The sequence below is a fragment of the Neovison vison genome, chromosome 6 (genome assembly GCF_020171115.1).
Source record: "Neovison vison isolate M4711 chromosome 6, ASM_NN_V1, whole genome shotgun sequence".
Taxonomy (NCBI): Eukaryota; Metazoa; Chordata; class Mammalia; order Carnivora; family Mustelidae; genus Neogale; species Neogale vison.
In genome coordinates this window covers 75,467,071-75,494,531 of record NC_058096.1, presented here as the reverse complement: position 1 = coordinate 75,494,531, position 27,461 = coordinate 75,467,071, and the positions used below count along the sequence as shown (strand labels likewise).

Here is a 27,461-nt window from a genome sequence, read left to right as displayed (position 1 = left end):
GCTGTCCGTTAACTGGGGGGACTATTGGGAAAGAAGAACCTGGACAAGATGAGAGCCCTGAATGGAGTCTGGGAGGAGAAGAAGCGTTTATACCCTGATGAGCTGGAGGGAACGAGCATTCCCACGCACATGGACCAGCACATGCAAGAACAGGGTCTGAAAGCCTGTTCAGACCCTGTTCATGTCGTGGGGCCAAAGACAAGGATCCTCAGGTTCTGGGTGGAGTGATGCTGGGTCTGCAGGGGCTCGGTGATGAAAGCCACTGAAAGGGTTGGGGTGTGGTATGTTCTGCAGTTAGGACAGTCATCTAGCATCATTCTTGTAGTTCAGTGTCTGCCCAGGGCAGATGCCAGCGCTCTCTGAGAGCAGGGTTTCAGGAGAGCCAGGTGCATGGAGGACTGGGAGAGTTTAGCCCAGAACCGTTGCCTTGAGGAGCCCATGAAACATTCAAAACCAGATATTTAGGGGTGCCTGGGTGGCCTCCTTGTTTCACCTTGGGGAACTTGAAAATTTCTTGGATGATGGGTTGCCTTTCAACAGCAGGGAAATGGAGACTTAGAAAGTAACTTTCCCAGGATCCCTTAGCTGGTGTGTGGTGGGGCTAGGGTTTCAACTCACATCAACAGAATGGATTTGACTCCTTATTAGTGCCTGACTCATAGAACCAAACTTAATGTCTTAATATAATATACAAAATTAATAATACCTATTACCTTAATCCTGGTCATACACTGACAAAAATTATTACCCAAGTCAACTTTTCTAAAACATCCTTTTTTTGTTTCATCAAAAGAAGCCATTTGTAGAAAAGGTGAAAAAAAAGTGTGGTAGTCATTCAGGTTTTTCCCCTCCCTCCCAAACACACACACGCACACACACGCACACACACACAATCTTTATTATATCACTTCTGAATTATGATTTTAATTTAATATACATAAGAAAACCTTGCAAGTATAAGCAGGCTTGAAAGACTAGTCACAACTAATTCAAACACATTAGCCCAAAAGACACCAAATAAAATTATTTATGATACATCAGTCATTCTGTTTTTCTCATAAATCTTGAAATAGAAGCTGGTCTTAGTTTCTCATTTTTAATGTGCTTTCCTCCGTTGAACTGTGTAAACATTCCAAAGATATAAACATCTCTATATACAAAGAAGCAATGTGGTACTATGTGTGACCTTACACATTTTCTCCTCAAAACAAATTATGATAAAGTTGCTTTGAACCTGCTCTTCAATTCTAGGAAGCAAATCTGAAAGATATAGAAACCTAACTTAAGTGACCAACCTATTTTTTATTTTTGAAAATAGCATAAACATCTGAATTGAGCTAAGCTGCTTGGAAAAGTGGAAGGAGTAACTCTGTTGTCCCTAAGCTTTGTCAGCTAGGACGCAGACAGGAATTGCCAGCCCCAGGAAAAAGAATAAGTTTAATGTAATGTCCCACATGCCATCAAGTTAGAGCAGCTCATCAAGGAGATTTAAACTGGTCCGTCTCCCTAGAAAATACAAAGGTTAATTTAATTATGACAACATTTGGTTTTTTGGTTTTTTTTTTTTGCTTTCTTCTCTCCTCCCTCTCCCCTTCCCCATCGCCCCTCTTCTTCCTGATTACTCCTGCCCCATATTGTTACCTATTGAATATTTTCAACACTTTTCTGATTGCTTCAGAGCTTTCATCTGTCACTTATCTGTGCTTAGGTTACAGGGGTCGAGGCTTCATTTTATTTTGCATCATTTATTATTATTATTATTAAGATTTTTATTTATTTATTTGAGAGAGAGTGAGAGAGAGCATGAGCAGTGGGGAGGGGCAGAGAGAGAAGGAGAAGCAGGCTCCCCACTGAGCAGAGAGCCGGAGGCAGGACTCAATCTCAGGACCCTGAGGATCACGACCTGAGCCAGAGGCAGATGCTTAACCAACTAAGCCACCAAGGTAAGCTTGCCTCATTTATTAAAACATTTTTTCATAAGGATCACAGAGAACTCAAGTGATGTATACAAAGTATACATCTAGTAAGATGTATACAACTAGTAAGTAGAGGAGGGAGGATTCGAACCCAGGGAGGTGAAGCTCAGAGACCGTGCTCCTTTCCTTGAAACTGCGCCAACTCCCCAGTTTTTGTATCTGAGTAAATAACAATCAGTACAATGTGCTGAGCCTTCTAACTGTTGATGTGCATACATATTTATCACCCCATGTTCAACACGCAGCAACCTTGGGAAGTAGGTTTAACCACCACGTTTTGTAGACAAAGAAACATTGCGTGCAATGGACACTGCCAAGACTGCACAAGCTGGCACCCAACCCAGGTCTCATAGTTTGTATTTCAGGCATGTTTCCATCTATTACCTCATGGAAAGCCCGTGCCAGGCTCAGGAATCTCTCTCAATAAATACTTTCTGCTTGAACGCAATGGGTCTGCAGACTCTCTGTAAAAGGTCTGCAAGAGCCTGTCGGGGTAACTAAGACTCGGGGAGTGAGGAAGCTTGCTGGGGTCACTCAGCCAGGAGGCTTCGGAACTAGGCTGCAAGCCCAAGTCCCCCCACAGCATCCCACGGGGTCGGGAGGTGGGGGTGCTGACCAGCTGGATGAGAGGCAAGCCGCCAACAAGAAAGGAATCCTCAGCAGACCAATTGCTAAAACATGCAGCTCTCGTGCGCCCTGAAATATCTGGTAGTGAAGTTTCATGATTGTCTGCACATTACTTCCCGATGGTTCAGGGAGAGAGTGAGCAGATGTGAACAGTTTGTGCCTCCAGGTGAAAAAATATAGGAGGTCATCATACTGTTCCTTTACATTGTATGCAGATTTGAAGTTTTTGAAATAAAAACTTGGTGAAGAAGGAAGGGAGGAGAGGGGAAGAAGGGAGGGAGGACGGGGAATTCAGGCGGTGTGCACTCACCTTCTGATTCTATGGTTACCAGGCACGGACAGCCGTGGATCCTTCTACTGTCTTCTGACTATCAAGTGATTTATTCATTAAAATTGCTAAACTACAGGGGCACCTGGGTGGCTCAGTTGGTTAAGCGACTGCCTTCAGCTCAGGTCATGATCTCAGGGTTCTGGGATCGAGTCCTCACTTGGGGCTGCCTGCTCAGCAGACCATCTTCTTCTCTCTCTCCTCCTGCTGCTCCCCCTCCCTCTGCTGCTCCCCCTGCTTGTGCTCTCTCTCTCTAATACATAAATAAAATCTTAAAAAAATAAATAAAATTGCTAAATTACAGTATCTGTATAGATGACCCTCACTGAAAAGAGTCAGTGTACTGGTACCTATGGGGCTGTTTTAAAATTTATAGATAATCCTCAAAATGCATAAACTACTATCTTCTATTCAAAGGGCAGCTGTATTTGTCATAAATCTGGCAATGAAAATTTGCTTCCTAATTAAATATATGATTCTTTTCTGTGTAGGCAGAAAAAGAAATAATGAAAGTGTTTGAAATGAGCTGATTTAGCAAGCATGAAATCATTTTGGATGAATTACAAGGTTTAGATGCTCAATATTCTTAACAGCTCTCATGAAAATAATTTTGATGGATTACTAACTGGTAGTTTTCTTTTCTTCCCATGTACATTTAAAGACCAAAACATTTAAATACAACACAATAGAATTGAAAATTTATAGCCCAGGGTTGCCTGAATGGTGCTTTCTGGTTAAATGTCCTACTCTTGATTTTAGCTCAGGTTGTGATCTCAGGGTCATGAGATCAAGCCCCGTGTCAGGTCTCTGTGCTCAGCATGGAGTCTGCTTGAGATTCTCTCTCCCTTTGCCCTTCCCCCAACAGTCTCTCTAAAATAAACAAATAAGACTTTGGAAGGAAAAAAATTATAGAACAAAAATCTCAATAGTCAGTGAAATTTATATGTAAATTATATGACCTTTTAATTTATATTTTGTATATTTTAAAATTTATGCTTGTTAAACTTTTTTTGAATAATATAAGCTAGAAGGAAGGAAAAAAGTCAGTCTTCTTACTGATCATTTACCATTTGAATTGGATTTCCTTTAGGTCTTTTTAAAATTCATAGTGTTTGTTTTTTCTTATGTACATAGTTGTTTATTCTCTATACTTTTCTTTGTATCTTGCTCTTTTTATTTTTGTCTTTTTAAAAAAATTTTATTTTTAAGTAATTTCTGTACCCAACGTGAGGCTTGAACCCACAACCCAAAGATAAAGAGTCACATACTCTTCCAACTGAGCCAGCCAGGTGTCCTTATACCTTGCTCTTTAAAAAATAACACTAAATTGGAGCACCTGTAGGTCAGTGTGTTAAGCCTCTGCCTTCAGTAGGGTCATGGTCTCGGGATCCTGGGATTGAGCCCCACATCTGGCTCTCCATTTGGCGGGGAGCCTGTTTCCCCATCTCTCTCTCTGCCTGTCTCTCTGCCTGCTTGTGATCTCTGTCAAATAAATAAATAAAATCTTTAAAAAAAATAACACTAAGTCATAAGCATTTTCAGTATTATTGTAGTTTTTAAAATATTTTTAAGGTAGGGGAAAATGATAACAAAATAACTCCAGAGGATATAGAAGAAATCAGGTGGAGAGCAGGGGAACTGGATGAATAGAAGACAGGGTAGGATACAAGCTTTCCAAGTAAATACCAATATACCAAGTGCATATTTTCAAGACACAGAATTTTTGACCTATATGCATAACAATTGTTGTTAGAAATTTAAAGAAAATGATTTGGATCATTTAAAATGGGGGCATAATATTATCTTAAGTAGATGGACCACAATTCATATTCATTTACATAGTTCTTCCTTATGGAACTTTTGAGTTCTGTTTAATTTTTTCCTCCTACACCAATTTGTGTTTTGAAATATTTCCATGTGTGTTTGAACAATTCTCTGGTCTGGCTTGGTCATGAGTTGAAATAATCACACTTTCTTACTGTCCACAAGTTTATTTTTGTTTTTTATATCATTAATAATTTACAATCATATCTGGAGACTAAATCCTCAGTGATTTCCTTTTATCCCCCCCACTTGAGAACACTCTCTCTCTTCTAGATCAGAAATCTCATCAAAATATAGGTTTTGCACTGGTATGTCCTATTCTTTTCCAGGGAAAATACAATGCCTGACATGTGTTCCACATATTTCTTGGCAACTTTATTTATTTAAGATTTTATTTATTTGAGAGAGAGAGAGAGAGAGCGAGAGAGAGCACATGAGCTGGAGGAAGGGAGACTCAGACTCCCCACTGAGCACAGAGCCCACCTTCCCTCGGGGCTTCACCCAGGACCCTGGGATAATGACCTGAGCCAGAGTCGGTTGCTTAACTTACTGAGCCACCCAGGCACCCAATTCTTGGCAAATTTAGCCTGCTGTCTAGATCTATTTAGGGAGTAGTGAGAACATTCTGGGCTGGACCATGATGTGTCATTGGTGTCAATATGTGTGAGTGACAAATGCCCCGTCCCTGAGGATCTTCATATAAGTAATAGTAAGTGTTATTGTAAACTTCTACATGTATTCAGAGTCCTCTTCCTCCAGGACTGTGGTCAGCTGGGTGTGAGACTAAAAAGTTTGGTCCCCTTCAGCCTGTGTATATTAACACACGCAGAGAGCTGAACCGGGTTCTCTACCACACGATGTCTCCGTTCCCCTGAGCCGACAGACAAGGCTGCCTGGACTTTCCAGCCTGGGTTTCGGCAGCTGCTGCCCTCCGCACCCTCCCTCTGGCGGCTCAGGTGGCCTGCCCTGGTCTCCTGTATGCTGAGAAGAAAGCGCCAGGACCTCAACTTACCCCACAGCAGCCGCAGCACTGACAGTCCCCACACAGGGTCCCCAGGAGGCCGTTGACGATCTGGATGACACAGAGAAGCATCTGGATCCCTCCTACGACCAGCAGGATGGAGAAGAGGGTCAGATTCCAGGGCACCACATTGACAGGTTCTAGGCATTGCCTGTACAAGCTCTCATCCTTGAGGTAATCCCTGTTGGGGACATGGAGTTGAGAAAGGAGTTGTAAATGTAATGTAATGTAAATGCAATGTAAAATGTACGCAGTATCTGGGCCAGAAAGACACCTCCATGATTTTCCTTTTGTAATACTTTCCATCCCAAGCACAAGGTCTCTAAGAAAAATGTCCCATAATAGGCACCTGGGTGGCTCAGTCGGTTGAGTGACTGCCTTTGGCTCAGGTCATGATCCTGGAGTCCTGGGATCAAGCCCTGCATAGGGCTCCCTGCCCAGTGGGGAGTTGCTTCTCCCTCTGACCCTCCCCTCCCTCATCCTCTCTCTCTATTCTCTCTCTCTCAAATAAATAAAATCTTTTTTTTTTAAAGAAAAATATCCCATAATTACAATTTTAAAAACAATACCGAACATATACTATGTGCCAGCCAGACCCTATTTTAAACATTGTACACATATCCATTCATTTTTTAGTTTTTAAAGGCCTAATTCTAGCCAAATTGTGAATTTGATTCAACTATATTTTTGTTAACATGCGAAGATTTAGTTACTTCCTTAAAATTCCTTAATTCCTTCCTTAAAAAATAGGAAGAAATCATCTGCTGCCTTAATACATAGTTTATGAAACTTTGAAATAGGAGAAACTGCAGTATCTTTATAAAATATATATATGAGTTCAATGCAATATAAAGGGCATTGTGTCTTGAAGGAGAAATATGAAGTATATTATCTTTAAGACACAAAGAGGAGGAAAGTATGTAAATGTGGATTATTATAATTTCTTCTCATATTCTTAGAGCTACAAATTGTTCTCTCCTTCTTCCTTCATGTATCCTCTATCCTTTCAAGGACTCAGTGGGAAACTCCATCTGGCTACTAAATTAACATCTACCATATTGCTTCCAGATCTTTTTGACGACTCCTGTTCCTGACAGATTTAAAATTCTCATTTTAAATCCACTCTGTATTAAGATCTTCAGAAATCTTTGGAGAGAAGCAAGATACCCTGGAGTTTAATAGAGCAGAAGGGCTAAAGGCAAGATGAGGCATTTTGCTCTTGATTTCAAAATAAAACATTGTAGCATTGATTCACCTTTCCATAATTGCACAGTTCTTAGCTGCTCATTAGCCATGGGACTTGCGTCCTTATTACAAAGTGGGAATAACATCAAGTCATACGGCTGCTGTGACAATGACATGAATCAATACCAGCAAAGTGCTTAGAACAGCACCTAGCATGTAGTAAGCGCTCAATAAAGCACTAGTACTGTTACTATTTTACTTAATCTGAGCAGTGTGGTCTAAAGAAAAGAGCCTGGTATTTTGGAGTCATTGGGCCTGGGTTTGAATGAGAGCATCTTCTCACTAGCTGTGTATTCTTCATACGAGTCTTACCGCACCCTTAGCATCAGTTCCTCATTTATAAAATGGGCTGAGAACAACCTCACCATTGTGAAGACTCATGAAGATAAGGTACCTTACGTATTGTATAAAGCTTCCTTTTTTAATAACTTATTTTTTAAAACTCTTATTTCTGTTCTGAATTTTTCTATGCAGTCCTCTCTGTCTTTACAATTTTCAAACTTGATTATAGAAAGTCATAAAGACATGGTGTTTACCAGGTGCATTCTAGAAAGCAAAGATTCTAAGAAGTGGTTGGCAATCCCCAGTTCTTTCCCTCTGCAAGAGTCTGTGCAGAGATGGGACGACAGCGCCTCCTGGCGGTAAGATTGGTAAAATGCTCATGGGGGGCTCTTGAAAACCAGGGTTGAGTTTGGATACCTGTAGAATTCTTCTCAGTCCCATCTCTGCTGCTTCCTTCCCGCTCACAAACCACCACGAATACACATTCTAGACCCTTCTACCCTCCTCCCAGATTCTCAGGCTCAGAGTCTCTGAGATTCTGGCCATGACTACTCTGTGCAACTCTCCAACCCCAGGAGAGAGGCGGCCCTAATTTTTCATGGCCCCGGGAGCTAATCATGTTTCCGCATTCTGTGAAGCAAGGAGAGCTGAGTCAGTTTAAAGCCCCTTAACTGGAGTTTTCAAGCATCTCATTATTTAAAGGCTATTAACACCTGAGCGGCAGCAATCCCCTCCACATCCAGATAGAAAGCCATGGGTTTCCTGAAATTCACTTCTTGCAAGCAACAAAGGCAGCAGATAGAAGGAACAGGGAAGCCCAAATGCATTGCCCATGGTGTTCTGCCTGGCTTATTCAAGGGGCTACATCTTCCAGAACAGACTCCCCGATGTTTCTCCTGCCCTCGGCTGGCTTTGGTAGCCCTCCTGTGCTTCTCAGCACTCTGTGTCCCTCCGGAACAGAGCCCCCAGGACCACGTGCTGCCATATCTGTCCATGTGCCTGTCTTCTTTCTAGGACCCTACAGGGGAGAGGCTATTTTACTGCAACAGTGCCGTGCATAAAGTAGCCTCCATGACATATTCACTGAATGAACAAACATACGCAGATAAAGAACTTGAGTTCAGTTAGCGGCAGTGCCTGGATTCCATCTTGGGTTTATCAGACTCCACAGCCGATATTCTTCATCATTACACAAACCACCCCCCTGCTTGAGTAATTATATCCCTTCGGTATATTTGCAATATAATGTATTTATGAAATTTGATTTATACAATATATTTATCATAGCATGTCAATTAAGAGTTACCTATCCCATGGTAGAGAGAATATTCTCTTTGGACCTTCATGTGGGTGGTTAGAAATTAAAGCACAAAATCATTATGAAAGCATAACTTTTCAGAAAGTTCTAATGCATAAAAGTGAATTCTGTTCGCAGTCATGAGTTCTGTTCATGATGATGAATAATAAGGCTGAATGTTCAGCTCACAGCACGTGGCAGTAATTGGGCCAAGAGCCTTCTGGACATCAGGTTATTTCCTTCTTGCCTGAACCCGTGAAGCAGAATTTGCCATTACCCTTCCTTGCCCGAAGATCACACCACCGGCAGGTGGCAGGGGTGGGTCTGGTCCCCAAGTCCAGTCAGGCCAAGAGCAAAGCTGTTTCACATCCCCAAGTGTTGCCTCCTCCATGAAACACCCCATCTCTCTTGGTCAGTGTGGCTTTTCGCTCTAGGGAATGTGTTCAAGAGCAGCTCAGGGAGTTCCTTGCTGATGAGGAATCTTTGAAGTACAAATGCAGATGGTCTCAACTAAAAGTCCAGGCAGAACCTGTATTGTACTCTCTTCCATGTTTTTGGTGTAAGGGAGCTCGCCTTACCTCACCTTCCCTGGGAGCGTCGCAGTTCGACTGGGCTTTCCCTTATCCCTCCCCAACTGCTAACTGTCCTTGGCAGTTCCTCTGGCTCTCCCTCCTGTAGCTGCCCCCATGCCCGATGCAAGCTGCTTCCCGTTCAGGAGCTCAGGGTCAAGGTAGACGTAGCCAATTGTCTCAGAAAGGAAGACCTTGGATGGGAGGAGGTCCTACTTCAAAGGAAGCCAAGAGGGTGTATCTCAAAATGTCCTAGGTTTCCTTTTCCTTCTAGAATGCTTCTTTAGTATGGTTCTTGTGACAGAAAAAGTTAACTGTCTTTGCTCTTTTAATATGATCGCCAACAAAATTTTCTGAGGAAAACAACAAAACTATGTTCTATGGCATTGAAGAGTCCTGAATTTTGTGCCGCAAGTTGGAAATCTCAGAGTCCACCTTAATAACTTCTGCCCTGTCTCCTCATACTTCATCCTGATGATTTCATCTCAGACGGTCTCTGAAGTCTGTGTCTTTCTTTTGAACCCCAATTCCACTGCCTTGCAGGTGTCCATAATCCTATCTGGATTACTACTCCAACCTCTTACTTTTCTCTCTTTGTTACTGAGCCCTTGTTCTTTCTCCATATCACTGCCATCACGATCATCCTAGAAATCCACAAGTGGTGGTGGTATGTCCCGCTTGAAGTCCTCTGCTGGTCCCCAAGGTCCCAAAGGTCTGGCCTACCTGTCTGTTGCACCCCCATGTGGTGTCCCCTTCTGTTCCTCTCTGCCACATTCAGCCTGAGCTTCAGGCTCACAGTGATGGGACATTCTCTGAGCATGTCGCTCCTTCCCCTGGTTGTCTCAGGACCTGCTCTTTTCCCTGCCTGAAATGTGCTTCTCCTCCCTCTTTGGAAGACACATTTTTGTTCATCTCTCAAACAGTTCTCATCACCTCCTCAGAGAAATTTCCCTCGCACTCCTCCGTTTCATCCTTTTCTGCACCGTGAGGGTCTGGCAGGTACAGGCACCCTGACTAGCCTCCTGCTCACTGGGGCAGGAGTTACACGTCTCTCCTACCCTGCTCCATGTCTGCGACAGGCTTCAGCACAAAGTAGCGTGCCGATCAAGTGTTTGTTTGCTTTTTAAAGTTCTCCTTCTACTCAGGACTAGCTATGGAGCCCTGGGAAGATTAGCCTTTTTGAATTACATTTTTCTATCTAAGGATAAGAATTCTCCTCAGATTTATTAGGAAGATTAAGCGAGATAATGCATGCAAAACCACTTAGCCCCTTAACGTTAAGAAGAAGGAGGACGGGGGAAGAGGAGGCGGAGGAGAGAGAAAAGGAAGTAAGAAAGAGGAAGGAAGGAAGGGAGGGAGGGAGGAAGAAAGGAAGGAGTGGCAGTGGCTGCCACTGCCCTTCGGTGATAAGGAAAGAGTGACAAGTGTCCCGAATCCTTTTGTGGGAGCTCACGCATGCAAGTGATTCCTCCGTTCTCCTCACTGGTAACTGTGCATGTGTGTTAGGTCTGCAGCTACAACAACAGCTGCTGCTGTGCCCACGTGCTGGAAACCCCTGGATAAGAAGTATCCACTGAGGCAGAGGTCCCTGAGCTACGCTAGATGGAATCTATAATTTGCACAAAAAGCAGAGCCCGCAAATCAGTATCACTCGCGTTCTAGAGAAGACACTGTAACTTGGGCTCAAAGATTGGATCTGAGCTTCAGTCACTAAGAAACAGCATAGCTCAGGGCAAGCTGCATGTCCACTCTGGGCTCAACTTTCCTCCCTCTGAGGGAGACTTAATCCCACAGGCTTTTTGTAAGCATCAAATGAAACACGTGGGCGAGAGCACTTTGTTCACCAGAAAACACCGAGTGGCAGAGATTCAGTTATTACTGAAAGAAGATCAGGATGAGCCCCAGCAGTCGGAGGGAAGGTTTAGAGCTGGCATGGGAGATCTGGTCGTAAAGGGCTGTGAGTTCTTGCCTCAGAAGACAGGACACAGGATGTAGGAGACAATGGAATGCTGAGGAAACCCTGCCAGGTCGCAAAGAGGATAAAGTGTGACACGCTCCACCTAGAGCCCCCCCACCCCCCCGAAAGCCCTTCCTGCGCCAATTGTGGCCTATTTCAGGCCTTGTACAGAGAGAGAGGACTTGTACCTTCTGTGGGATTAAATGCCAAAGTCAGGGCATGAAGAAAAAAAAAAAAACAACCATGGGTAAGTCAAATGACTTTTAAATATTCTACAAATCACCTGGAAAGTGTAGTATCCACGGGCTTTGTAATAAGCCCCTACCCAGCCATATTTACTCACAGTGTAGTTTGAAGTCTCTGCATAGACCTCATGGGAGGCAAACCTCTCCCCTCTCACGTAGAATTATCAAAGCCCGGCCATGCACAGAGGAGGATGCAGAATTCTGAAATGCTCCTGCTTGCCCACAATGCCACCTCTACCCTGTTTTCATTATTAAACCTCGGTGATCTGAGACCAGTTCACGAGCCGGTCAGTTGTGAGGAGAAGGCATGATGACATATAGGAAACCGGACATCAGCGGGTAACGGGGAGGTAGATGGCAGTGATGTGCATGGAAACTTGCTTCACCAGAAGGACAGAATAGTTTGAAAAGTACTTTCCTGTCCTTCCCCCACACTGGCATTTCCTGTAGCGGCCCACAGACCAGCTGTCTCTCCTGACCTTGGGCATCCATCCCATTCCCTCCCAAGCAGGGAGTGGCTGTGCCCACAGAGGGTGTGAGGGCCTAAGGCCATCATGTTGCCTTGGGGGGGGGACCGTGGAGGCCAGGTTGTGTTTCCTTTCTCCCTCCTTCGTTTGGGACCGGAACTTATCCTAATTGACTTTAAGTTTGGCGTTTAGGTAACAATAAATAGAAAAGAGCTTCCTACCGCACTGAGGCTGTGGGTAGAGATAATAGTAGGAGCGGCCTTGAGAGGAGACAACCTGGAGTTTCAGAAATACACCGCCAGGAGGGAGGGAGTAAACTATCTGGTGAAGAACCTCAGGAAATGGATCCGGTATCCGATTTCTGTGCTCAGGCAGGCCAATCCCAAGGCAGCTGGACATTTCCAACAGTCCTCTGCCAGAAAAGGGGGCAGTCCACAATATAATCAATGCCTTCGGGAATCCCTGCCTCTGATGAGGATACTAGAGGCCCGGACCCTTGTGTAACTCTTGAGAATGGCAGGGATGCTCTCTTGCCTGAAGCCCCTGTGGCCCATATCACCACTGGTTCGAAAGTCTGTCTCCCTATCGAAAGTCTGCTCTTGTGGGACTTTACACTCTCATGGAAATCAATACATAGAGTGTTCAGATTTCTTTAGGCACGGACCCATCCTCCCCGTGGAGCAGGACCCCACAACCGCGTTTCCTGACCACCTCGGTGTGCATCAGTCAGTGTGCCAGGCAGTGAAGAACAAAGCTGAAATGGTTCCAGCCCTCCCGGAGGTTGGAGGCTGGTGCAGCGCTGCCTTGTAGACCATCGGTGATGATGGAAATGCCCTGTATCTATGAGTGTTGATGCAATTGCTACTAGACACGTATAGCTGCTGGTCCTTGAAATATGGTTAGTTGATTGAGAAATTTTTAACTTTATTTCATGTAAATGAATTAAAGTTTGAACAGGTACATACGGCTACTGGCTACTGCACTAGACCGTGCAGTCTGTGGACAGAAGGGTGCGTAATACAGAAAGACTAGAACTCAAAGTCAGAAGACACGAGTTGGAGCTGCCTTCTGCCTTCAACCACCCGTGTGAGTTTGAGCAAGCCAAATGTAGTACGCCTGCCTTGGCTTACTAAACCTTACTAAACTTACAACCTCTTAGGGGTGCTGAAAGGAGTAAATTATAAATTGGTGAGGAAAGAAGTTCTTTATCAACTGCAAAGTTCCATGAAAATATGAAGTGGTATTTTAATGTGTTCTGCTGACATGAATTCTCCTGAAGAATCTGCAGCATCTTCCATGTCATTTTCCATAAACTCGCACCTTAAAAAGTTGTTTGGTCAGAGAACGTTTGGGGTGTTAGTGAAAGCCTTTGCACCCTGTTACTGGGTAGTCATTCTTGTTTTCTGTTATAAGATTTTCAGTGGATGCCACCATGTTCTGTTTACTAATATTGCAAACTGCCTCGTGTTGCTGCTCGTAAATGTCTGAGTGTTGGTCATGGCCCTGCAGACCTCCTTCTCTCAGGCCAGCTGAAGCACCCTCTCTCGTTATGTCTCCTGGCGTCTGATGTCGAAAGCTCAATTAGAGGTGAGATCTTGGGCAACTTCTCTCCTGCCACACTCCAGCTCTGCCTCAAAGGAGTAAGGCGCCTGAGACTCGTCAGAAGAAGGGGACGGGACCTATGCAGGGCTCCCCTTGGGCCATTTACCTGCCCGTGCCCCTTGTGGGGACACAGGGCATTGCAGGATGTACCTTACCCTTCGTGGAAGGGGTAGCCCCACGTGCTGTTGCCCATGAGACACTTAGGACCCTTGTTGATTGAGATGGCGGAGATGACGAATGAATATCCAGCACCCAAGAATCCAATCACAGCAAATATTGTGGAGGTGAACATCTGAAAGAGAAGGAGAGAGACAGGCAGGTTCTTAAGTGTTCCCGAGGTTACCCCCAGCATGCCTGACTGTTGTTGACCATGGGGACTCCAGGGAAGTTAGGGGCAAGAGCCAGTCTTCATAGTAGGTGGGGCCAGGGGGGTCTCCCAGAAGGAATGTTGGTATCTTGTGTCCCCTTCTCTCCCCCATCCCCATATCTTTTCTTGCTCATGGATGGCTGAGATGCTAGTTCTGGTTGATCCCTTGGAACCATGGTTTTTAACTTTATTAAGAAAAGACTCTCCTCCTAATCTCCCTCCTTCTCAGGGCTAATATGAAAGGCCAGCCTATTTAGACAGATCTTTTTTTAAATACATTTTTAATGTTGTGATTTTCTTTGTTCTTTATAATTTTTAAATAAACATATAATGTATTATTAGCGCCAGGGGTACAGGTCTGTGAATCGCCAGGTTTACACACTTCACAGCACTCACCATAGCACATACCCTCCCCAATGTCCATAACCCCACCACCCTCTCCCCCACACCCTGGCAACCCTCAGTTTGTTTTGTGACATTCAGAGTCTCTTATGGTTTGTCTCCCTCCTGATCCCATCTTGTTTCATTTATTCTTTTTCTACCCCCCAAACCCTCCACGTTGCATCTCCACTTCCTCATATCAGGGAGAGCATATGATAGTTGTCTTTCTCTGATTGACTTATTTCGCTAAGCATAATACCCTCTAGTTCCATCCATGTCATCACAAATGGGAAGATTTTATTTCTTTTGATGGCTGCATAGTATTCCATTGTGTGTGTATGTGTGTGTATATATATTTATATATTTATATACCTCTTCTTCTTTATCCATTCATCTGCTGATGGACATCTAGGTTCTTTCCATAGTTTGGCTATTGTGGACATTGTTGCTATAAATATTTGGGTGCACGTGCCCCTTCAGATCACTGCATTTGTATCTTTAGGGTAAATACCCAGTAGAGCAATTGCTGGATCATAGGGTACCTCTATTTTCAACTTTTTGAGGAATAGACAGATTTTTAAAAAATATTTTATTTATTTCATTTATTTATTCGACAGAGAGAGAAGAGTGGACAAGCAGGAGGAGCAGCAGACAGAGAGAGAGAGGGATAAGTAAGCTCCTAGCTGAGCAGGGAGCCCAATGCAGGACTTGAACCCAGGGCCCCAGGATCATGACCAGAGCCAAAGGTAGATGCTTAACTGACTGAGCCACCCAGGTGCCCTGAAAGGCCAGCCTCTTATGGCACCAAAGAATTTTAGAATTGGAGATGACCTTAAAATTTTTTGGTCTAGTCATCTTACTTAAGCTAAGCCACAGCAGGGTCCTATGTCATTGGTAGGCTCTGCTCAGGAGGAAGAGCAGAGGTCCTGGAATTCTCCTCCTGGTCCCAGTTCCATTTCTCAAGGTCAAAGAGTTTAAGTGCTTCTCTTCCATGTGGTAGCAGCCTTTAAAAAGCTGAAGATATTTTACATTTCATATAAACATATTTCATATGTTACATCTCTCCACTCCTTACCCTCTGAAAGTTTTCTCTTCTTTGGGTTAACAAGCCCCCAAACTGAAGTTCTTTTAAATATCTTTGTATGACAGGGATTAATTAGGAAGACATAGATGGTACTAGTATCTTTCTTTTTGTAATTATGAAAGCAAAATAGAATTATAGACTATGAAAGGCAGGAAAAATCCTAAAGCCCATCCGGGCTAACTCCCTCAAAACAAATCAGCAAAGCAATCAGGCTCAGAAAGGCAATGTCCATTCTGAATAGGCATTACAGGGTAGCATAGAAACATTCATAATTTTGGAAATGGAGGTGGAAAACGATCACCTCTCTCACGTTGGTCCCATGAAGGTGTGGCACAAAGCACAAGAGTTTAGAAGTTGGCAGGCTCAGGCTCCGGTCACAGCTTTGCAGTTTTTCTCTGTGTTAGGGACGCGCTCCCAGGATCCTAGTCTTCCTATTTATAAATGGGCATGATAAAGCCTGACCAAAGGTCTGTTGAAAATTAGATGTGATAACCTAAGCTAAATGGCAGGTACTTCCGCTCCCCCGCTTCTGTGTATTACTAACAATCTTATCACAGAATATATTTGGGTAGGAGGGTGGGGCGGGGGTGGGTTTGGGGGTGGAGAGAACCCGACAGCGCCTGCCAGTTGGAATCTGTGTAATAATGGAGTTCCACTTCAGCTGTATTTGTTTTAAAATCCTATATTAATGTATTTTGGGTGCAACTTTCCAAGACTGAGCTCTCGCCCTGGGCGCCTCATGTAGCCTTGTCTGACTTCTTATGTCAAACTGACTGTCCCCTTCTTCATCTCTTACCCCCAGTACTCTGGACTATGTAAACTTCTACCATAGCACAACTCCCACAACGCATTCCTATATACCGTTTTATGTCTGTCTTCCCCTGAACCACAGCATGAGCTCCTTGCACTCAAGGACGAGGTATCTGAAGATAGGACATTGCTTTATCCTTACCACCATCTATATGGTTTTTCTCCTTCCTACCTTTTCAAAGGCACTGGGTAACTACTTGTTGGATGTTTTCAAAGACCATGGTTTCATGTTACTCATTATTTAAATTTCTCCCTTCATTTTTGTGTCTAGTCCATTCTCACCATTAGGAACATTTGTGAATATAATCTAGGTCAGAAGCAAATGAAAATGTTGGCCAGTTTATCATGTTAGAACAGGCAATATCTTCTCCAAAAGATGTCTAGTTGAATGATTTTGAAAATTGCTGGTCTATCAAGCTAAATGGGTTTCACTCCTGTTTTACTCCTAAAACTCTTTGTGACATGCTCAAGTCTATGAGCCTCCAAGAAGAGGATACACTATGTATTGTGGAATATACACAAACTTATTAGCTCTCAGAACACCCCTAAAAAGTGAGGGAATTGCCTTAGAGCTGAGTCCTTATTTTATCTACCAGGCAAGAGGGCACTTCCCTCAACACTTTATTTGGAACAACTGAGTACTGCAGGAGGAAGGCATTAGTCAGGAACAACCCAGCTAATGTTAGCTGACAGAATGGTTTAAAGAAAGCTTTCTGGGGGCACCTGGGTGGCTCAGTGGGTTAAGCCTCTGCCTTTGGCTCAGGTCATGGTCCCAGGGTCCTGGGATGGAGCCCCGCATCAGGCTCTCTCTCAGCGGGAGCCTGCTTCCCTCCCTCTCTCTGCCTGCCTCTCTGCCTACTAGTGATCTCTCTCTCTCTGAGTCAAATAAATAAATAAAATCTTAAAAAAAAAAAAAGAAAGCTTTCTGAACACAGATGTATTAATTATTCTAGGAAACTAGACCTTATTATTTCTACTTCTGAATGTTATAATTAATGACACTTTTAAAGGGCATTCTGAATGAGCACACCTAGTGTTTACAATTGTGGGGATCATTACACGTAACTGCAAGAGTAGTGTTCAAATACTTCCTTTGTCTTTTGTGAACTGAGATTTGTGAACTGAGTGAAATTTCCATGAACAGCGCCATATGTTGTATCCAAACTTCATGGGAGAGAAGAGAAGATGTACTATGGGAAACTTTTGATGGCTCAAAAGGAATCTTTAGCAGTAGCAGAGACATAGATGTCAAAAAAGCATGAATACATTTAAAAATAAATGAGTGGGGAAAACATCTTACTTCAAAATCACTGTATTAAAATTTTATAAAATGTGATTAAAATATGTGGATGGCATTCAAAGTTTGTATATTAATGTCAGTCAAAGAGCTTTTTTTGAAACTTCTTTATGGGAGAATAATAGTTGTTTGTTTCTTTTTTAAAGATTTTATTTATTTGACAGAGAGATCGAGAGAGCACAAGCAGGGAGAGTAGTAGAGGGAGAAGGAGAAGCAGGCTCTTTGCCCATCAGGGAGCCCGATGCAGGACTTGATCCCAGGACCCTGGGATCGGGACCTGAGCCAAAGGCAGACGCTTAACTATCTGAGCCACCCAGGCACCAAGAGATAGTTTTATATTCAGTTTTGCCTTTTGTTTGGGTAAATATGGTGATTTACAGAGTTCTCCAATCTCATTGGAATCTATAACTTTTTTCCATGCGTTCTTGCAAGAACACACTTGGGGAATTACTGCTCTAATTCTTAGTGGCAGTTTATCTGGCTGGTTCTCTGTCTCTGAGCTACCTCCATGCTCCAACCAAATCCCCTGTTGAGTTAGACACAGGCGATACAACTCTAGGAATGGCCAGAATGTTCTAGTACAGCAACTGAAAACTTACACTCAGGGCAGTTTCTTCTAATGTTACCTCTTGTCCTTTCAGAGTGAGACTGTGCATGGTCTGGAAACATTTGTTGACATGCAGTTCTTTGTAACAGACTGAATTGTCTCAATGAAAAATGGATTCTGGGGCACCTGGGTGGCTCAGTGCATTAAAGCCTCTGCCTTTGGCTCAGGTCATGATCCCAGGGTCCAAGGATTGAGCCCTGAGTCGGGCTCTCTGCTCAGTAGGGAGCCTGCTTCCTCCTCCCTCTCTGCCTGCCTTTCTGCCTATCTATGATCTCTGTCTGTCAAATAAATAAATAAAATCTTTGAAAAAAAAAAAAAGAAAAACGGATTCTATGATAAAAAGTCTCTGACATCTTAAAACTGGTTAAAAGTCTTCAAAAGTCAGAATTTCCACTAAATCAGTGATTAAATATTCTTATAATTAATTTTTGTGAAAAATATCTCAAAAGCCATCCAAGGCAATCATCTCACTTTTTAGCTAATAGAAATAGCTAGCTCCCTTCCGCGATAATCTTACATGCTTTATCTCATTTAATCCTCTCAACACACCTGTGAGGTGAGTAGTAGTTTGAATGGCATGGGTTCTCTCACAAAAATAAAAAGAATACGTAAGAAAGTAACCCAGTTTTTGTTTACTTGACATTCTGATTTTGAGTTCTAATTGCTAGTCAGGAATCATTAAGCTACTGACTAAGAATACAAAAGTATCTAAAATTGGGAAAGACTGTATTTCCAGGAAGGCCGTTGGGAAGTCTGAAGAGACCAGTGTTCTAGCCCTCAGCATCACAGAGGCCCCTACCTCTCTGGCCTCAGCTTCCGGTGGAAAACAGAAGAAGGCGGGAGAGCAGGTCTAGAAGGTCCCCTCAGCTAAAACGACCCAGGATTTCAACATCTGCTGACTGGTAGTGAGAGGAGAAATCTGACTCAGGCTATTCCTGCTGTGTAAGCTGAGTAAAGGATTTTAAATATCACTCCTGGAACATTTTAGCAGGCAAATATTTAAAGATACAGAAAGCAAATACAAACATACACATTCTTCGTGTTAGGCAAGTCTGAGTAAATGAAAAAACACGTTAACATAAAATATCAACTGGATAATATTCCCTTTACAAGGAGTCCCCATTGCAAGGCCCTCTAGACCAGTACTGTCCAATGGAATTGTAATGGGAGCCATATATGTAATTCAACACTTTCCAGTAACTACCTATTTAAAAAGGAAAAACAGAAACAAACCAACCCCCAAAACCCAAAATACTGAGATTAATGTTAATATATTTTCTTTAACTCAACATATTAAAAAATTATATCAATACATAATCAATATAAAAATTACTCATAAGATAGCTTCCATTTTTTGCACTGATTCCTTAAAATTTGGTGTGCATTTTTGACTTATGATATGCCTTAATTTAGGTCTGCCACATTCCACCACTCAATAGCCCCATGAGAACAGTGGCTATCCACACCACACAGCATAGTCTAGAATATCTGAAAACTGATTTTTGGTAGTAAAAGTTTAAAAAATGCATGGATCTAGTCTGCACTGAATTTATGACTATGGTTACTATGGTTAGGAGACAGGAACACAGTGACTGTCAACACAGTGAATCAATAATGTTTTATTTCTTTACAAAACTGAAGGAAACAAGGAATCAAGTTACAACTTCAGGAGGCTACAGGTGGCATGTTCTGATTTTGTATCTAGATTTGAAATATCTTGCATTAAAATAAAGAAAACAAGCAACCCAAACTGATTTTTCATAACTTTCCCAGAACGGATGAACCACAGGAAGCAAAGTATATGTCACTTTGCTTTCAGTAATTCCACATTCAGAAGTCTTAAAAAATAATCAAATTCACTCCTCAGATATTATCACTCTGGAATAACTTTATCATGGGTTTCATGATAAAAAATTTTTCATGTTGAAAGCCAAAGTTGTTGGGGGCATCTGGGTGGCTCAGTCAGTTAAGTGTCTGCCTTCAGCTCAGGTTATGATCCTAGGGTCCCTGGTAGGAGGCCCGCATCTAGCTCCCTGCTCAGTGGGGAGCCTGCCTCTCCCTCTGCCTGCTGCTCCTGCTGCTTGTGCTCTCTCTCTCTGACAAATAAATAAATAAAATCTTTAAAAGTAAAGTTATTGAACCTCTGAAGCTAATACCACACTGTATGCTAATTGAAAAAAAAAGTAAAATTATTGAAACCAAGTTGAACATGTGAGGGTAGATACTCAAATTAGGTGTTATTTGAAGTAAACAGGCAAAAGGCCTGGAAAATCTCTGGAAGGAGACACAAAATTGGGAATAGAGGTAACATTTAGAGAGAATGGTTGCCAGATTTTAGAGTCAGGACTGTGAGGCTTCCCTGGTAACACTTTCCCTGGCCTGGATGAATAAGAGGGGGCTCTGCTGTGCAGTGGTCAAGGGCGCGGGTTACAGGCAGATTGACCTGGGTCTGAGTCTTGCTTCCTCCCTTTGACCACGGCAAGTTCATCTTTCTAAGATCTCTTGTTCCTCTTTTTAAAGACAAGGCTCAATAAAACATACCTACCCAGGGAGATCATAATATGTAAGCTAGCCTAATAAATAGTAAACAGGGAATCCAAAGTACCTATCTCTACAAGATCAGATAACCCCGGGGTGGGGTAGGCTATTAGATAAGTGCCTAGTACTTCCCTGATAGGATACCCGGAAACTTCTTTTGCCTACTTCTAAGTTTTGGGTAATTTCCCATGACATTAACAAGCCCTCCATCAATGTCATTATTACATTGTAATGCTTTTATTATCATACCCTCACACACTCTTACTTTCCACAAATACCGAGAGCGTAACACTGGGCAGAAAAATAACAGGTCGACTCCCAGCATACACATTCCGTTCCCATAGCTAAAGAAATGGGCTTATGTATATGCTGAAAACACTTCCCCAGAAAAAGGAGATTAAAATGCCCTCGATTTCAGCATTTGTCAGCTTTAAAACCTTCCACTTTGCCAGGTTCTGGAGATTAGAGGCTGTGGGATTGGACCCTAGCTCTGCCACAGCTCACTCTGTGTTCTTGGTCAGAGGCGTATGGAGTTGGCTGAGCCAGATGGCAGAGGCACAGGGGCCTGGGAAGGGAAGAAGCCTGGGAGGTTTGGGGACATAGCTTTCAGAGACTTGGGTAGTAGCAACATGTCAGGGAAACATCTCTGATGGGCATGAAGTTTCCTCCTTAACAATTACCCTGAGATATACAAGTATTACCTGAAGCATTTTTTTTCCCCCTTGGGATATTAATGTTCTGTATTTTTGGCCTTGGCCAGGCTTGGGAAGGGGAGAGGACTGGAGGGATTGGATGGGTTGCAGCCATCAGAAACTTAACTTGCCTGCACCTCAGTTTCCCTATGTACAAAACAGGCAGTTTAATGCCTAACTCAAAGGGTTGGTGTTAGAGAGTTGGGCCAGATAGTATCAGTTTGGAAATCACCTGAAATCCCTCTTGAGCATTCATTTGCTTCCTTCATTCCACACGCATTTATGGAGGATCTATGTGTCCTCACTGCCAGCCCCCTGGTGTTCCTCTCCCCTTTTGTTTACTCTAATGCTGGCACCAGCTTCCCCCACCCTTGGACGGTCCTTGTGAAGGGACATGTGCCTATCATCTATTTCATAGCAGAGGATTTTGAAGCCTAAAAAAAATTAGTGAAGAAATAGGATTCCATATTTTATTTCTTCGTTCAAGAGAATCTATTATTTCAAAAGAACTGTCTTTCTTGAATCCCCGTGAAACTGGCCATCATGTCAAGAGTCCAAGCTTCCCGTCTCAGGAAGGGTTTACTTCAGTAGTGCTCTCACAGGAGGTGTCCCTAGGGGGCACTGGTGAGCCGGGCACAGAAGAAGTGCTTCTAGTGACGGACTAATTTAAGAAGTGACAAGATCCTCCTTGGCAGTAGGACTGTCAACCATCCGGCCCTGCCTGTGGGTGGAGTGCGCCTTTATCTACCTGATATGCTTTAAGGATGCTGAAATGCCTGCCTGCTGTACCTTCAGTTCTATTATCAGAGATTACTTTGAGTCAAGGCCAAGGTCTTCAAAAGACTCTTAATAAAGTACAGACTTAACTTGAATGAGTGGCTAAAATTAATTAGCTGTTCTATGGACTCTGATAAATTTGTTTTTGTTTTTAAAGCCCAGAGACCTTGACCCTCCCCCCTGCCAAAGATAAACTGCCAGGAGGCCACTGAAAACCTCTTGTAGGGGAGGAAGAGGATGAGACCCAAAAACAAACACAGGTGGGGGTTTTCAAAGCCCATTTTGGAGGTCACCCTCATCTCACACCTTCTGTCCCCTTTCTGGGCTCTCGTGTAGCTTAATTTTTTAAAAAATATTTTATTTATTTATTTGAAAGAGAGAGCATGAGCTAGCATGAGCAGGGGGGAGGGGCAGAGGGAAAGGGAGAAGCAGACTCCCCACTGAGCGGGGAGCCAGATGCAGGACTTAATCCCAGGACTCTGGGATCATGACTTGAGCTGAAGGCAGATGCTTAACCGACTAAGCCACCCCAGGGCCCTCATGTAGCTTAATTTATTTAAAAACAGTGCAGACCTTGAGGCTGGGCTTCTGGCTTGCTCTGCCTCAGAGGAGAGCGGCTTCCATCTCCTAGTTTGACCATGAAATACTGGTTCAGTGACCTCAAGATTTTTTCCAGCTCATTGTCTTGCTTTATCTCTGCAATTACCATATCCTGCTGCTACTATTTATCGATTATTATGCCCTGGTTTTATGAAGACCCAGGGAAAGGGAAGAGAATGATGCAATTGACTTCTGAAAAGTATTCCCGAGAGACGTGTAGCAAAGAAGGGAGGGGAGAGAGAGAGAGAGAGAGAGACCAGGAACCAAACGAGAGCAAGGTTGTGGAGACAGGAAAAGGATGTAGTCCCACAGCCCTTGGCCTGGTGTGTGTCTGCCTCAAAGGACTTTGTACCCAGCTGGATTTTCCAAACAGTGTTGTCACAGAAGCCCCATGGTCCTTAAACACCTGGAGGGGAATGCCACCAGCCTTTGGAAAAATAATCCGAATCTTCAGCATCAGAGTACTGAGTAAAATATGCTGCAGCTTTTCCTTCTTGGTCTGACAAAATGTTTGTAGATTCCTTTCTTTAAAAATGATTATTGCTTAGTGCTCCAAAGCCTCAGGAAGTTAAGGAAACAGAGCTCTTCTGCAGAGGCATGAGCTCAGCGGCCCTGAGGGGGAGGGCAGGGACCCGAAACAAAGAGCTCAGCCGTGTCTACCGCAGGCCATCGCTATGTCAAAATGCAGGCCCAGGTCAATTTTGAATTTTTTGAAAAAGAAGTGGAATATCTAAATACTTCTGTAAATTTTTCCTTTTTTTTTTTTTAAGATTTTATTTATTTATTTGACAGAGAGAGACACAGCCAGAGAGGGAACACAAGCAGGGAGAGTGGGAGAGGGAGAAGCAGGCTTCCTGCTGAGCAGGGAGCCTGATGTGGGCTCCATCCCAGGACCCTGGGATCATGACCTGAGCTGAAGGCAGATGCTTAATGACTGAGCCACCCAAGTGTCCCGAATTTTTCCATTTTTAAAAGTTGGCAGCTGAGTAGGAACCAAACCCCAAAACAAGAACTTCTGCAGGCCGCCTAGTGGGTGGCCCGTCTCTGGTCCCAGGTGGCTGTGGCTGGCTGCCTTGTTTTACGGTCTGGCAGAGCGGGTCCTTTGATGGGCACTGCTCTGCGGGTGATCAACCAATGGTTTGGAGAATTCATCCTCAACCCAAGACAAGGGCACCTCTTCCATGGGGTGTTAGGGAGCCCAGACAGACAACTTGAACTGGGCAGACCACATGGTTCAGATTTGATTAACTCAGCTTGTAAAAACATGACTTTTCTGCTTTTCTTTGGAACTTCACATAAATCTAATTAAAAAACAAACTATGTACAATACTTTGAATATTATTTCCCTTTTCCTTGTAGTTCTGTATAAACCTAAAAACAAAAATAAACAAACAAAACCCCTTGTTTTAATTCTGAGCCTTCTACTCAGCACAGAGAGAGAGTGTGTGAGAAAGCACAAGGGTGAGGGAACAGCAGAGGGAGAGGGAGAAACACGCTCCCCACAGAGCAGGGAGCCCAATATGAAGCTCGATCCCAAGACCCTGGAATCACAATCTGAGCTGAAGGCAAACACTGAACCAACTGAGCCACCCAGGTGCCCCTGAGCTGTTAGCTTTCTAAGCAATGGCATTTTTCCTTTTCATCCAATTCCTTAATTGCCAATTTTTAAATTTTATTTCAAATTCTCATCTTCAGGGGTGGTTGGGTGGCTCAGTGGTTAAGCCTCTGCCTTCAACTCAGGTCATGATCCCAGGGTCCTGGGATCAAGCCCCACATCGGGTTCTCTGCTCTGTGGGGAACCTGCTTCCTCCTCCCCTTTCTCTGTCTGCCTCTCTGACTACTTGTGACCTCTGTCTGTTGAATAAATGAATAAAATCTTAAAAAAAATTCTCATCTTCAACTTATTCTCCAAAAGGAGGGTATCAGGATTATATTTCAAAGGGCAAATGAGTTATAGATGTCTTCCTTTCCTTTATAATTAATTATATAAAAATATCATATATAAAACACATGTTACATAACTATATCAAATAAATTGTGGTTAATTTTTACATCTCTGCTTTTAAATGTTATAATAATCAAAACTAAAAAATGATCCATGCTTACTCGGGACACATGATGGTGTTAAAAATGTAAGAACAGGGCACCTGGGTGGCTCAGTGGGTTAAGCCTCTGCCTTTGGCTCAGGTCATGATCTCAGGGTCCTGGGATCGAGTTCCACATCAGGCTCTCTGCTTGGCAGGGAGCCTGCTTCCTCCTCTCTCTCTCTGCCTGCCTCTCTGCCTACCTGTGATCTTTCTCTGTCAAATAAGTAAATAAAATCTTTAAAACAATGTAAGAATATTCTCTTTGAATGATCTTTGCACATAAAAAAATGTAACCGTATGCCCAGTACACTAGCTTCAGCCCTTCATATGTGCTCAATCAATATTTTTTGATCAGACAAATATTTTTTGATTGAACAAATGAGCAAATACTAATGGGAAAGAAATGTTAGAAATGATTCTATTTTGGAACAGATGGCCACACCTTTCCCTTTAGAAGTTAAGGCAAGTTTGTATAATTCATTATTGGGGTTCACAAATCTCCTAGATGAACAATTGAGCCTTGGGGAGTTAGAGCAAGAACAGCCTTATTCATTAGCCAGCCAGTAATTCCAGTTCATCATTCTTCATTTTTGCCATACAGTGTACCCAAATTCTTAATATCTTTCTTTAAGTCACCTTCCTATTAACTTATATCCCCACTATGAGTGGCGTGCTAGAATCATTAACGAAGATAATACAGTCTTACTGCATTTTTAGTTGATGTTGCTTGCATTCTGGGATCCTGAAACTTGTTCTTCCTTTGTTAGAAAGGGAGATTATGAGGGGTTTGGGATGGCTTATTTCCAGCAAAATTTGATTTTCTCTTGCTCAAATCAAAAGGATTGAAGGAGAATTGACAAAGGAATGGCTTTCTATGTTATTGAAAGGTACAGTGCACCTGTGCTCCAACAGAGCTTGTCCCGTATTTGGGAACTTCTGATCTAGTTCAATGTCCTTGTTTTAAAGACCAGTAAAAGGCAGGCAGAGGGCAGTACAGTGACTTGCCCAGGTGCAGAAATGGGACCTGACCCCACTTCTCAGGCTGCGACAGTGATGCCAAATCTCTCTAGCTGACCTCCTAAAAGAGGCATGAAACAAGAAACAGAAGTCCTGAGGCAAAATCTGGGCACTGAGACAGTGAAACTGGCAGTGGCGTAGATGGGGAATTTAGGGGGCTTTTGAGGAGGGGCTGTTATCATCTGTCATGCTGCCCCACTCCCTTTACATATGAGATGACTCAGGGCCAGGGAAGGGAAATGACTTGCCCAGGGTCTGGAGGCCTCTCAGTGGCAGAGGGAGAGCTACAGCCCTCACCGCTGCCTTCCATGCCTGCGTCCTTTACACAGCATGACTCCAGTTCTCTGGTGGTGACATCCCTGACCCTTTGCAAAAGCTAAAAGGACGCTCACACCCTGTGAGTATAAGGGCTATGGTAGTTTAAATTTTATTATTACTGTTACTTTGCACCAGCAAGACGTCCATATTTCTCCATGCCCCAGTGCCCTCCGGAGCTGGTGACCGCCTGGGGCCGCTCACTTGGCCCCACACCCACGATGCCGAGCGGTAGCTGTGCACCCTGGAGTCATTCCCGCGGGGGCGGCTGCCCCTGGCAACTTACCGCGAAGCGCTTCCCACAGCTCTCATTGCCACAGCACCCGCAGCAGTCATTGTTCTTCAGGCCCAAGAACACCAGCGCGGGGAAGATCATCTGCGGGAGAGAGAAGCACCTCCGTTGGGGTTGGACCCGGGGAGGGAGAGCCTGCGCCTGCCCGGCTGCGGAGGCCTCACGTCCAAGCCATCCAAGCCGTGGGCCCCGGGGACTGAAGGGCATGAACTTACAGAGCTCCACTGGGTAGTCAAGTGTGACTATCCAGGGTCCATAAGGCCTAACTGCAGCTTCGGTGAGGCCAGATTTCAAGATCTGACGCCCTGAGTGTCCATTTACATGGTGGAGTAGGATAGCAGTAAGAAACTTTCCTCCGGGGTCCTGGGTGGCTCAGTTCTGCCTTTGGCTCTGGTCATTAACCCAGGATGCTGGGCTCCCTGCTGGGGGAGCCAGGAAGCCTGCTTCTCTCTCTCTCCCACTCCCCCTGCTTGTGTTCTCTCTCTGGCTGTCTCTCTGTCAAATAAATAAAATCTTTAAAAGAAATAAAAAATGTCCTCAATTGTTCTGAAAAGTGAGTCTCTAAACTCTACTAGAAAGGAGGGGTAAGTAGATCATTAATGGATGAATGGAAGAGAAATCCACCAACACCTGCTTCTCTTGGTACTTTTCAGTCCTTCAATTTCCCAGAAAGTGTGTGTCTACCGCCCCCAGCACTATCTTGTTAGAAGATAGAAATAATGTAGCCCTCAGTTTGGTTGGTGGGATTCAATTTATCCCTGAGAACTGCCAGGCCAATCTTGGGAATTCATAACTTAATAAATTTCGTGGAGATGTCCTGTCAGGACCTAATGAAGAAGGAAAAAAATAATAAGGCACTGACTTTTCAGCATGCCATGTTTGGGCTCTTGTTGGTAACTAAAGATCTTCTTGTTTGAAAAGTACCCAATTTTAAAAGGATTCTGCAAAAATCTTTGGCAGGATTTTAAGGCATCCCTACTCACCAAGACCCCGCTTCCTAATATTCCTCCGAAAAACCAGACCTCGTCAGAAAGGTGGTCTTTGTTGTCTATCACTTTTCCTCCAGGAAAAAATAAAAGGATGTTAGCCAAAAAGCCGAACAAGGCAAGGGGGATGAGCGTGCCCCCCAGGCACTTGGCGCAGCCTCCAGTGCACAT

General features: G+C 43.6%; 1 protein-coding gene across 1 annotated transcript; it reads right to left on the bottom strand.

Annotated features, from left to right (window-relative positions):
* Nucleotides 1-1,006: 1,006 nt before the first annotated feature.
* TM4SF4 (transmembrane 4 L six family member 4) lies at nucleotides 1,007-27,461 on the bottom strand. The gene is made up of 5 exons (XM_044255080.1): nucleotides 27,288-27,461; nucleotides 26,299-26,388; nucleotides 13,596-13,732; nucleotides 5,768-5,957; nucleotides 1,007-1,506 (listed from the first exon to the last, which is right to left on the bottom strand). Exons 1-5 carry the CDS (start codon nucleotides 27,459-27,461, stop codon nucleotides 1,489-1,491), a joined length of 609 nt encoding a protein of 202 aa, XP_044111015.1. The 3' UTR covers nucleotides 1,007-1,488.

What these genes read in the sequence shown, in the direction of transcription:
- TM4SF4 (XM_044255080.1), bottom strand. Translation starts at nt 27,461, where the DNA reads ATGTGCACTGGAGGCTGCGCCAAGTGCCTGGGGGGCACGCTCATCCCC. An exon ending in TATTAGGAAGCGGGGTCTTG is followed by an intron (nt 26,389 to 27,287) that starts GTGAGTAGGGAT and finishes TCTCTCCCGCAG; the next exon opens with ATGATCTTCCCCGCGCTGGT. An exon ending in GGCTACCCCTTCCACGAAGG is followed by an intron (nt 5,958 to 13,595) that starts GTAAGGTACATC and finishes TGTCCCCAACAG; the next exon opens with GGATTACCTCAAGGATGAGA.